General features: G+C 39.0%; 1 protein-coding gene across 1 annotated transcript in view; it reads right to left on the reverse strand.

Moving 5' to 3' along the window:
* The window catches only part of LOC130909777 (A disintegrin and metalloproteinase with thrombospondin motifs 3), a 126974-nt gene that overhangs the window by 29774 nt on the left and 84827 nt on the right, over window positions 1-12373 (reverse strand). The window contains exons 8-12 of the mRNA XM_057826613.1: window positions 11247-11394; window positions 4214-4319; window positions 465-608; window positions 257-389; window positions 67-180 (exon numbers count right to left, since the gene is read on the reverse strand). Coding sequence (XP_057682596.1) covers window positions 67-180; window positions 257-389; window positions 465-608; window positions 4214-4319; window positions 11247-11394 — 645 coding nt within the window. The remainder of the gene's footprint in view (window positions 1-66; window positions 181-256; window positions 390-464; window positions 609-4213; window positions 4320-11246; window positions 11395-12373) is intronic.

Below are 12373 nucleotides of genomic sequence, written 5' to 3' on the forward strand. Positions count from 1 at the left end.
TTTTTGGACATTTCTGCTTGTCTGCTAAGTTCCAACCAGCAAACAATTTTGGAACATTTCCCCCACCTTTCCGGAACCGCATTCAGTTCCGTCCACCGGGGGTCCTTTTTTGGTTTTGCAGAAGTACTGGTTGTCAGGATGGCTGCACCAAAGCTGCTTGCAGGGGTCATACGTGCGAAACTAGGACACCGAGTTAAAATTTAAAACACACATTATGGGACTGGACCGGACGGTGATGGTGCTATTTGCTACTTACAGCCGTGCACATCTTGTAACCCACGCCGAAGTCAAAGCGGCACTGCTCATCCATGGAGTAATTGATCCCAGGCAGCTCGGGAAGTTTGGGCCACTTGTGTTCAAAGGGATCGTCCAGCAGACAGTCGTACGAGCTGAGGGGCGAAATGATACAATGCGGGATTTACTAGTGTAGCGTGACACATAGACAATATGAAGGAAGAACGCACTGGATGTAGCGATTGAGCTCCTGTTTGCTGCAGCGCGACCAATGGTAGCGGTGGAAAGCGGCCTGCACCAACGGCGCCATGATGCTGCCCATGCTGGTCTCATCGGCACAGCGGTTGCCTTGCCCGTCGTGCTCCATTCCAAGCCTGCGTAAAATAGTTTACATCAACACTATACGTCAATTGAAGTATCTTCCCCACTTAAAATAACTGAAAACTATAGTTAATATTTTCGGTGTTTTCGAGTTTCACCATGTATGCCATGTTTCATTGCCATTGACAGTGATAGACATCCGATCCATTTGACTCAGAGGGCATGATCACTGAGTTAAAAAAAATGGTTCTGCTAATATTCATATATTAACAATAGTGTACACTGGGGCAAATAAGTATTTAGTCAACGACTAATTGTGTCCCACTTGAAAATATTAGAGAGGCCTGTAATTGTCAACATGGGTAAACCTCAGCCATGAGAGACAGAATGTGAAAAAAAAGACAGAAAATCACATTGTTTGATTTTTAAAGAATTTATTTGCAAATCATGGTGGAAAATAAGTATTTGGTCAATACCAAAAGTTCATCTCAATACTTTGTTATGTACCCTTTGTTGGCAATAACGGAGGCCAAGCGTTTTCTGTAACTCTTCACAAGCTTTTCATACACTGTTGCTGATATTTTGGCCCATTCCTCCATGCAGATCTCCTCTAGAGCAGTGATGTTTTGGGGCTGTCATTGGGCGACACAGACTTTCAACTCCCTCCACAGATTTTCTATAGGGTTGAGATCTGGAGACTGGCTAGGCCACTCCAGGACCTTGAAATGCCTCTTACAAAGCCACTCCTTTGTTGCCCTGGCTGTGTGTTTGGGATCATTGTCATGCTGAAAGACCCAGCCACGTCTCATCTTCAATGCCCTTGCGGATGGAAGGAGATTTTCACTCAAAATCTCTCGATACATGGCCCCATTCATTCTTTCCTTTACACAGATCAGCGGTCCTGGTCCCTTTGCAGAAAAAAAGCCCCAAAGCATGATGTTTCCACCCCCATGCTTCACAGTGTGTTCTTCGGGTGCACTTCAGTATTCTTTCTCCTCCAAACACGAGAACCTGTGTTTCTACCAAAAAGTTCTATTTTGGTTTCATCTGACCATAACACATTCTCCCAGTCCTCTTCTGGATCATCCACATGCTCTCTAGCGAACCGCAGACGGGCCCGAACGTGTACTGGCTTCAGCAGGGGGACACGTCTGGCAGTGCAGGATTTGAGTCCCTGACGCCGCATAGTGTTACTGATAGTACCCTTTGTTACTGTGATCCAAGCTCTCTGTAGGTTATTCACTAGGTCCCCCCCCATGTGGTTCTGGGATTTTTGCTCACCGTTCTTGTTATCATTTTGACACCACGGGGTGAGATCTTGCATGGAGCCCCAGATCGAGGGAGATTATCAGTGGTCTTGTATGTCTGCGTGCTGCTACCAGTCAGTGATTAAGCGTGCGCCCACTCCAGACATCCGTTTGTGAAATGTGTCAGGTGCTGCTTGGTAAGTTTTGTTTTCTTATTTTGGCTAGATATTAGTGCTGCAATGATTACTCGAATAATTTGATTATAAAAAGATTCGAATTCAGTTTTGCTGCTTCGAGCATTTGTTTAATTAAAGTGGCGTTGTAATGATTTTTTTTAAAGTCTTTGCATTTAGCTTATTGATTTTGGGTGTATACACTGCCCTCTAATGGCAACAGTGAATATGACATACAGTAAATCATTTCACATGGCTGAATCCAGCTGAACCCTGTTAAGACCAAAATAAGCTTTTGTTTGAGCTAATGTTTTTTTTTAATGCATTAGTAATTTAGTTTATAGGTATATTTAGCCTTTTTTGTGGGAGTGTGTGTTTGAACCATTTGTTAAGCGCATTGTTTAAAAAAAAAAAAAAAGTTAGCATTTTGTAGCATTTCAGCTAGCGGGCCTTTGCTATTTAAGTTAGCCAAATGTTCTTTTGTTGTACTTAGGTCATCAATTATTTTTTGATTACTCATTTGAGATTCAGCTTAGGTTTTTGAATTTCTTATGTTCCTTACCCGTTTACTCCATTATTCGAACTAACTAGTTCATTAATCGACTAAAATATGGGTGGCACATGTGACCTCTGGGCACGTACTTTTTTGCCATGCTAGAATAAAGTGTAATTGCACATTCACTCAGTGGGTGGCAGTGGCACTCTTCAGAGTGTACGCAGTGTTTTTGAACCAAACAACAGCACACAGCAAAGAGCACTGGCGATATTAAGAGCTGAGATGAGGAAATATGACGAAGCGTACAGTATTTTTCAGACGATAAGTCGCACCTGGGTATAAGTCGCACCAGCCATAAAATGCCCAACAAAGAGGAAAAAAAAACATATATAAGTCGCACCGGAGTATAGGGCGCATTTTTGGGGGAAATTTACTTAAAATCCAACACATCATATGTCATCTTGAAAGGCAATTTAAAATAAAAATACAATAGAAAACAACATATTGAATAAGTGTGCAGTATGATAATGTTACATGATGCATGAACAATGAAATGCGAACGTGGCCGGTATGTTAACGTAACATAGTTAGTAAGAGTTATTTAGATAACTATAGCATAAAGAACATGCTAACAAGTTTACCAAACCATCGGTGTCACTACAAAACACCAAAATAACATGTGAAATGATATAATAATGTGTAAATAATTTCACAAATAAGTCGCTCCAGAGTATAAGTCGCACCACCAGCCAAACTACGAAAAAAACTGCGACTTACAGTCCGAAAAATATGGAATGTAGCGTTTGACTTTTGGCTTTGACTTTGAATACAGACGAGTAAAGACGAGGCTGTTTACTGTGTCTAAAAACGCTTGCAGCGAACAGCAGGAAGCCAAATCAATTAAGACGTCACGTAAAGGCATTAGACCCCAATCACATTGATAAGCCGCTTGATTTTTTTTTTCAGCGAAAAGGTGCCAAATATCGCCAACAATCGTCCAGCTTTGTCAGTGTTACATCAGTAAACCAGCGAGCACTGTTAGCATCATATAAGTTGGTGTACCAGTTGCTCAGTGCAAAATAATAGCAAAGGAGCTAATACTGCCTAGCAAAAATAAAAACTGTGCCTCTGTCCAATGACAGTGTCATTTTTGTTCTTTAGATTTTTGTTTTTTTCTGTTCTAATTGTTTGGCATATTGTCCCCTTGAGTTAATGTTGCTAATCAACTTGAATGTATAATTATTTATTGATTTTATTGAATTTTATTGTTCGGTGTCAGATGGTCAAAAAAAATGTAGCTTGAGTGTTTTTTTACAGTTTTTGACTTTTTTCCTCCCTTTAATTAATGCGCTAATTAATTAATTAATGTGCTTTGTCTTTTCTGTTATAAACAAAACTATTTTAATAGTTATACTTTATTGTAAATTGATCTATATTACTATTTTTCTTCAATATTAAAAAGGACACAATGTTATGCAGAGGTGTACTGCAGACGTGAAATGTGAAAATGTCTTCCTGGGGGGAGGGGGGGGGGCGTAACAGAAAATAATTGAGAAGCACCGATTTACTCTATTTATCCAAATTGAAACCAAACCTTGATTGGATATAACATTCATCATTCACCGCCAGCCTCCCCCAGTCTAAATGAATGGGTCGTCTATCACTGTCAACAACACTGATACCGGATCATTCACAGCCAGCCCTCCAATTTTAAATGAATTCATTCATCAAAGTGCACTCACACATGTCCGGTCTCATGGGCGACCACAAAGGCGGAGGAGAAGCCATCCTCGTGGTTGAGAGTGCAGCTTCTCAGCGGGTGGCACATACCGGTCACTGGAGCGTAACCTGGGCAACGGGACACACCGACAAATCCCTGATAATCAACAGGCTGGACCGCCAACCTTAATTATTGTGCTGAATAGCGTCCATGATCGTCATTATGAGCCGCGGCAACCATGTAAATTCATTTTATTAGTTTGACACAAGATTAGGGAAATCCGACCTTTATCAGGATATGGCAGAAATGAATTTTAATATTTAACAAAAGAGGAGCACATACTTTTGAATGAGTATTCAAAATGCAATGTGCTCTGTATAATTTATTTTACAATTGAAAAATACATTAATTTTGCAGATTGAGCCACATTTCTACTATATTAGAAATGTATGAAGATTGTTGTAGCATTTTTATATTTATTTTAATGTATAGATGATCATTTTGTCACCTTAGAATTGCCCAGTTTTTTCATTGTTGGTAAAAAAAAAAAAAGTTTGTTTTTGTGATTCCTGAAAAAACAGCTCATTCAATTTTTAAAATTTTTTTTTAATATACATTAAATTACATACGATTTAAGTCAGCATTGTACAATTAGGCCTATATATAGATATTTTTTATTTTTTATTATTTTTTATTTTTTACTTACAGTACAGTTTACTATTTTGTGATTAATTAGATTTTTAAATCAATTTTTTAAAAAATCATTTTTGTTGTTTAATTTGTTCATTTGTTGCAAATTATAAACATGCACCATTATGGCATGCAGTATTTCAGTGTATTTTAACCCTTTCATGCACGAGGTATGACTTTTTTTTTTTTTTTTTTTTTTTTTAAATCCCTTTTAGGACAATAATTTGATCTCAGTGGCTGTCATTGACAGTGCTCAATGTACAATCCATTTTGGCTGTTCATTCGCCCCTCCCAGTTGAAATGGATTGGACATCTAGCGCCGTCAATGGCACTGAAAGATGGGCATTCACGCTCAGTCCATCGCCGTCAATGGAATTAAGTTAAATACTATAGGGAAAAAATCTACCTTAGAATGTGACTTGGTACTGTAACCAGAGTGTATTTCTGGTTTTATTTCATGCATATTTATATATTTCATTTACACATTTGATTTTAAAAGTATTTTTTTATTTGATTAAAATGAGCTTTTATTTATATTGTAATCATTTATACATTGTACTTAAAAATGTTATTAACATTGATTTAATTTATATACACAGTAAAATAAAATAATATACGTACCTCAAAAAGGGGGGTAACCGTTATTTAACAGTAGCGTCATAAGACTGTCATAAGAAAATAATAATTTTGACATGACACAGTTATGAGCATGAATGAATGCTTTTGACACCATGATGCATTATGTCACTTTTAAAAGGATTTAAAAGATTCGGGCTTCACAATAATGGAGTTATTGACAAATCATAGCCTTCACTATCAGTTGATAGGACACGGGGCTCGGGGCCGATCCGTAGGGGGCCTATTTTCAAAAACTTAAAATTCTAATATTTTCAAAACCAAAGCCGCTAGCGACCTAAAACCAAAACAGGCACCTCCATTAGGCATATATGAGTCCCCATAAGCATTGACATAAAAAAATTCAAAGTCGTTCCCTAATAAAATCCCGATCAATCATTTTTATACAAGTATAACAAAACTTGAAATGGCTATAAAATAATCACATTTAATGTTAGATGCATAAATATCACCAAATGCAGAGATCATCGCCTATATTTTCAGAATCAGTTGGCCAAAAATTACCTGATCATTTGAATGTAAACCTACGCTACTGTGTATGGATACAACATGGCCATCACAATACAAAGAGCTTTTGAAGTTGAAAATTCTTGTAAATAAATGTGCACATCCCTGCATTTCTTTAGATATGAATATAGAACAGTCTAGAATCTTGGTTAAAAGCATTTTAAAATATTTCGAGCTAAAGTTACGCTAATTTTTTCCATGCATTTTTTTTACAATATTTCAAAGTGCATGCATGGGGCCATTTTATATAGTATTTACCTTGAATCCTTGACCAAATCACTTTTGAGACACTCCTGCCAGCTTGTAAGCAGTAAAACCTTTGTCCTTTTTCCACCTAAATCTGCCGTTTGAATGCAGCGTGTGTTTGACTTCATCACAGTGAAAGCCAAACGCTCTTCCTGGGTTGGCCCCCAACGGGAAGGCGTGGCGCAATGTTTGTGGGAGGTGTCTTGTCAACAAATGGTGAAGTCTATGGACAAAATTTGTGGGATCACACTTAATCTGTCATAAGCATTCATTATTGCTTATGACAGTGTCATGTCATGATTATGACAGTCTTACGACACCGCTGTCAAATAAAGTATTACCGAGGGTTCATGTACATCTTACTTTTTTGTTTCATGTTTACCAAAATGTTTAATGCATTTTCTATACGAATTGCTCGCCAACCCCTATTTAATCCCGAACACTTGTAAAGCGAATGCATTCATGCTTGCCACATGTAAAGCTGCGTTAGCCTAATCTCGATCCAAACAAAGCCACGACATTATGCCCAAACAAATCCAAACATGACAAAGCAAAGCACGAGCACTTCAATGAACTCGATCAAGAGGTGTGCAGCGATGCCGCTTCTGAGGTGTTTTTGGCAAGCAGGTCAAAAGCAGGAGGAAAAAAAGATAGCCAGCCTGTCGCATAAGCAGTCGACTTGCTTCGATGCATTCGTACGGATGGATTTTGCAATGCGCGTGATGCCGGCGGGCGGATGAAAAGATTCCTGGAAGATTTGGAAATATTCCCCTTGCATACGGAAGCCACATTATGATGCAGCGGCGGCAGCAGCAAAGTCTCAAATTCATCTGCCAACTAAATACAATTGTTTGACTAGTTTCATTTTGAAAGTGTTGAGTTTGCACTTTGTAAAACGTTTTCTAAGAACAAGCAAGGCGCCAGACCCATCTAAAGTTTCCTGGGAATGGCATAAATCATCCTTATTTTTATTTGAGCAAAGAACTTCCCTCCCTGAAGTTAAACTTTGACAAGACAGTGCAATGTCAACCTAGCAAGGACGAGACCCCCCTCGCCGGCACCGTTTTCCCCCAAAATAGCGCCTCGGTGCCCCAAGTTGTTGTGAATACAACACGGCAGTTGCCAGGGCAACGGCGGCCATGCAGGTAAAACCTGGGCTCACCTTCTAAACGTGACACGTGCGCTTGAAAAGATCACAACAAGTTCAGCGGGAAGGTGCTGAACTTGAGCACAGAGGAAGTTTTGTTGTTGCCGGGCAGACTTTGGAACGTGTGTGTGATGTGATTTGAAAAACAGCTTTTTGAAACAAAGCAGAAAATGACCACAAAGTTCCGAAGTCTCGGTGCATAGCTGAATGTAGAGCGTGAACTCGTTGGCTGCCATTGACGGCGATAGATGTCCAATCCATTTTGGCTTGAAGTCAAATAGAATTGGATGTCTATCGCCGTCCATTTTGACAGGGAGTCCGTGGCAGTGAAACTCAATGTTCGCCATCCCAGTTCACCTCTGTGACGTAGGTCCCCTATCAGACGTAAACTTATAAAAAATTTTGTCAATCGTTTGTGCTACATTTGTGCTTGTTTGTGCTGTTAAAACCGCAAAGTAGCACCCCCCCCACATTTGTGTGTGTGTGTGTTCAATGTATTTACAGTACTCAGATTTAGCATTTGAAAGAGATACATATAAGACATGTTTTTTCACTTTTTTTCCCCCAAGTGTAATTTTAAAAAACTTGAAACGTAATACAGTAATAATGGTAAGTTTTAAACATTTGCTCATTTCTCATTGAAAACAATGTAACGTTAACATTACAAATAAACAATAAAAGCATGAAATATCCCTGACCAAAAAAATGCACTTTGCTCTAGTATTTGAGTAGGGTAAAAATCAGCGAAGATTTTTTTTTTCCCCAGCAGAAAAAATGCGGGTCTGAAGGGGCACAATGAGTTGCCACAGCAACTGTTTAACAAGTTAAACGATGATTGACGCATGAGGCGCTTTGAAGTTTCGGCTTTCAAGCGTCCCTAGCATGATCAAACCTTAACATCTGTCAATGTTTACTTTAACGTAAGTGCTCATTTCTCATTAAAAACAATGTAACGTTAACATTTAGAATAAACAATAAAAGCATGAAATATCACTGGCCCAAAAAATTGCACTTCCTATGGTTAACGCAGGACTCTCACATATAACATTGTACACATGTCATGAACAACGACATTTTTGTCTGTTTCTTTTGATGTGGGCCAAATCTATTATATTAAAAGTAGCGCTGTCAAACGATTAAAATTTTTAATCTAGTTAATCACGGCTTAAAAATTCATTAATCGTAATTGCAATTCAAACCATTTCTAAAATATGCCATATTTTTCTGTAAATTATTGTTGGATTGGAAAGATAAGACACAAGACAGATATATAGTACATTGAACATACTTTTATATTAAAACCCCTCTCACTGTTTTCGGTTTAATAAAATTTGTAAAATTTTCAATCAAAAAATAAACTAGTAGCTTGCCATTGTTGACGTCGCCGAGCGGTGACGTCACACGGGCTCCCTGCCGTTCTTCCACAGTGTCTTTAACTACGTAAGGTAGTGATTGAAATACACCACAAGGTGTCAATGGCGAGTTTAAATTAGAAATCAAGCCAATGTGTAGAAATCAAGTCAATGAGTGTGTTTTGTCCACCGACTGACGCCGTAGTTCCCTGTTTACTGGTCCATCCACATCATTTGAGTGCTGGCTTCTCAACGTACGAGACCTCTGATTGTTTGTATATTGTGACAAAATATTCCCATCCAGTGTATTTGTTGAGCTAAACAAAATGTAAGTTTTATGTGTATTTTGCATAGCTATTTTGATTGGGAATACCAGTTCTCTTTGCAATGAGCGCTTTTCGTTTTGTGAACATTCTTTTTTTGAGAGATAGGAATATCATTTTTGTTGGGCTTTCACTAAATGATACATATGTTTGTTGTGAAGGAGTTGCCGAAGCCTATGCCATTAAACGGCGTGGTCCAATGAAAGCCTGTGTGCACTCGCCTTTCTCTGCCTCTTAGCTCTCAATGTGCAAAAAACGGTGTCACTGTAATCTGTTTGAGGCAATGCTTGAGCGGGTCATTCCATGCATGCGTTAAATGCGTCAAATATTTTAACGTGATTAATCTGAAAAATTAAATAGCGCCCGTTACCACGATAAATCTGACAGCACTAATCAAAAGTAAACTAATGAAAATTGCTGCTGTAGTTTCATTCTTTTAATAGGCCATGCAACTTGCTGTGATCCAGAGTTTTGAACAGGCGTGATACTGATGTGTGGCCCAAGGGTACACATCTGATGTTGCTCATCGTGGTCCGCAGTGTGCTTAGGGAGCTTGTGTGTCTGATCATACAGATGAAAAATTAGAGGGAACATCCACGAAAATTTTTACTGCACAAACGTAGCACAAACGAATGGCACCGCTTCGGGTTCATTTTGCAGTAAATGGTGGGCTGCGAGTGACGATCTACAAAACTGTTGCTGCACAAATGTTTGACACCATTTCTAGCCATTTTTTATCGAAATGGGGGGGCTGGTTGACCTCATATTGACCCATATAAGAATTGTAAAGGTCTCAAAAACGATAGCAGCACAACCAAAAAAATTTCCAGCATAAACACTTGACATCATTTTTGTCTGAAATTTGTGTCTGATGGGGTGCCAAATTCACAGAGGTTCCCAGTTCAAATGTATTTGACGTCGATCACTGTCAAAGGCAGTGAATGAGTTCGTGAGCTCGTCAAAAATAACTGATTTTTCACTCCATGCCAAAAACGTCCTTGGACAATCCATTTTTGTCATTGTTGAAGGGGACAGGTGTCAAATGTCCAGTTTGGAAGGTTCCGGAGAGACGCTCTTTCAATTGACCCCTCGCTAAAAAAAAGCTGATTCGTATAAATTTGTAGGATGCTGTTGTAAGCCGGTTAAAGGAAAAATGCTGCCATTATTTTTGGACTTTTTTAAAACATTAGTTTTAGTGTTAAATGACTTTTGGCCTTATTGTACATTTTGGAGAAAAGTATTTTTTATTTTTAAGAAAATTGTGTATTTTAAAAAACAAAAAAATTGTCTACTTCTGGACTCAAAATTAAAAGTTTAATATTTTCAGGATGAAATGTGCTATGTTTCTATGCATTTTCTTCAGGTTTATTTGTTAAACTTTTAGATATAAAATAGTTTAGCTGTTAGTTGTGTATTTTTTTTTCTTGAAAGTTATTTGAAAATGTATATTTTTGGGGGTGAATTGGTGTCTTTTAAAGATTTAAAAGTTTAAAAATGTTCTTTACTTATTTACTTTAAGATTAAAAAAAGAAAATAAAAAGGTGCATATCTTTTACACAAAGCCGGGTACACTGTATCAAAATAAAAGTACTGTGTACATTAAAATATTTTTAAGATTAAAAAAAAAAAAAAAAAAAGTAATTTAGTAATTTAAAAAAAATGACAAAAAGATTGTAAGATGTTATTTTGTGATTTTCTTTTTTTAAGATTAAATGGTTGTTAAAAAAATAATAAATGTGAAAAAGTTATTATTGTGGTAAAAGACTCACAAATTTCTTCAAATCAAAAGTATTTACTGTAGGTATATTTTTGAATGAAAGTCTTTTTTATTGTAATATATACAGTATATATATATATATATTATTTCTTTATTTGTTTTTATTTTATAAGATCAAAAGTTGTAAACATGTATGCTGTATGATTTCACGACAAATAGTTTTACGTTTTTAGGGTAAAGTAGATTTTTTGATTTTCAATTGGTCTGAGATAGCTTCTTAGCAAAAGGTCAATTGTCAAATGGCCATGGAACGGCGGCCTGGGCGTCCCCCGTGGACCTTACCTCCACTTGATGCCGACCCCTTGTGAACGGAAGCAGAATTCAGCAGTCAGTCTGCACAGGCCTCGATCGAGAGTAGAATACAGTACCTTGCATACCTGCGGGACCAAAATCTTGCCTTGTGAGGAAGATGGCGTGGTCGTGGTACTCGGCATGGTCGGGATCAGTGCGCTGCTGCGTGTTGGCCCATCGGCACACCTGCTCCAGGCTGCGCGATGGGTTGCCACGCTCGATTAGGCTGATGGACTGATGGACCACAACCCCAAAAAATGATAATGGTTAGGCTTACAAAGACTTGATTTTAACTCCATTTGAATTAAAATGTAATTTCTGGAGAAATACTACATTGGGTCACTTCCTGTTAATTGGGGGTCATTTCAGGGTCACTTCCTTGTTTGCTCATTGGCCGCCAGAACGCCCCTCCCGAGTACAATGATCCCTCACTACTTCGTGGCTAAATTTTCGCGCCCTCAGTGCTTCGCGGATTTTTAAATCTTGTTATAAGTATGTGGTTATAAGGATAAAAGACTTCTAAAAACCATCCATCCATCCATCCATTAACACCACTTAATCCGGGGTCAGGTCGCTGGGGACAGCAGCTTTATCAGGAAGCCCAGACTTCCCTCTCCCCAGCCACTTCAACCAGCTCTTTCGGTGGGATCCCAAGGCGTTCCCAGGCCAGCTGAGAAACATAGACCCGGGCCACCTCCCGGTGGGACATGCCCGGAACATCTCTCCAGGGAGGTGTCCAGGAGGCATACGAACCAGATGCCCGAACCACCTCAGCTGGCTCTTCTCAATGTGGAGGAGTAGCAGCTAGACCCTGAGTCCCTCACTTATGACCGAGCTTCTCACCATCTCTCTAAAGGATAACCCGGACATCCTGCGGAGGAGGTTCATTTTGACCCCTTGTATCATACTTGTTCTTTCGATCAAGACCCACAGCTCGTGAGCATAGGTGATGGTAGGAACGTAGATCGACTGGTAAATCGAAAGCTTCGCTTTTTGGCTAAGCTCTGTCTTCACCACAACGGACCGGTACAGAGCCCGCATCACTGCAGATGCTGAACCAATCCTCCTGTTGAGCTCCCGCTCCTTCCTACCCTCATTCGTGAACAAGAACCAAAAATACTTGAACTCCTCCACTTGGGGTAGGATCTCATCCCCGACCCGTAGTGGGCACACCACCCTTTTCCGACTGAGTACCATAGTCTCGGATTTAAGG

Source organism: Corythoichthys intestinalis, chromosome 21, assembly GCF_030265065.1.
Source record: "Corythoichthys intestinalis isolate RoL2023-P3 chromosome 21, ASM3026506v1, whole genome shotgun sequence".
NCBI classification, from domain to species: Eukaryota; Metazoa; Chordata; class Actinopteri; order Syngnathiformes; family Syngnathidae; genus Corythoichthys; species Corythoichthys intestinalis.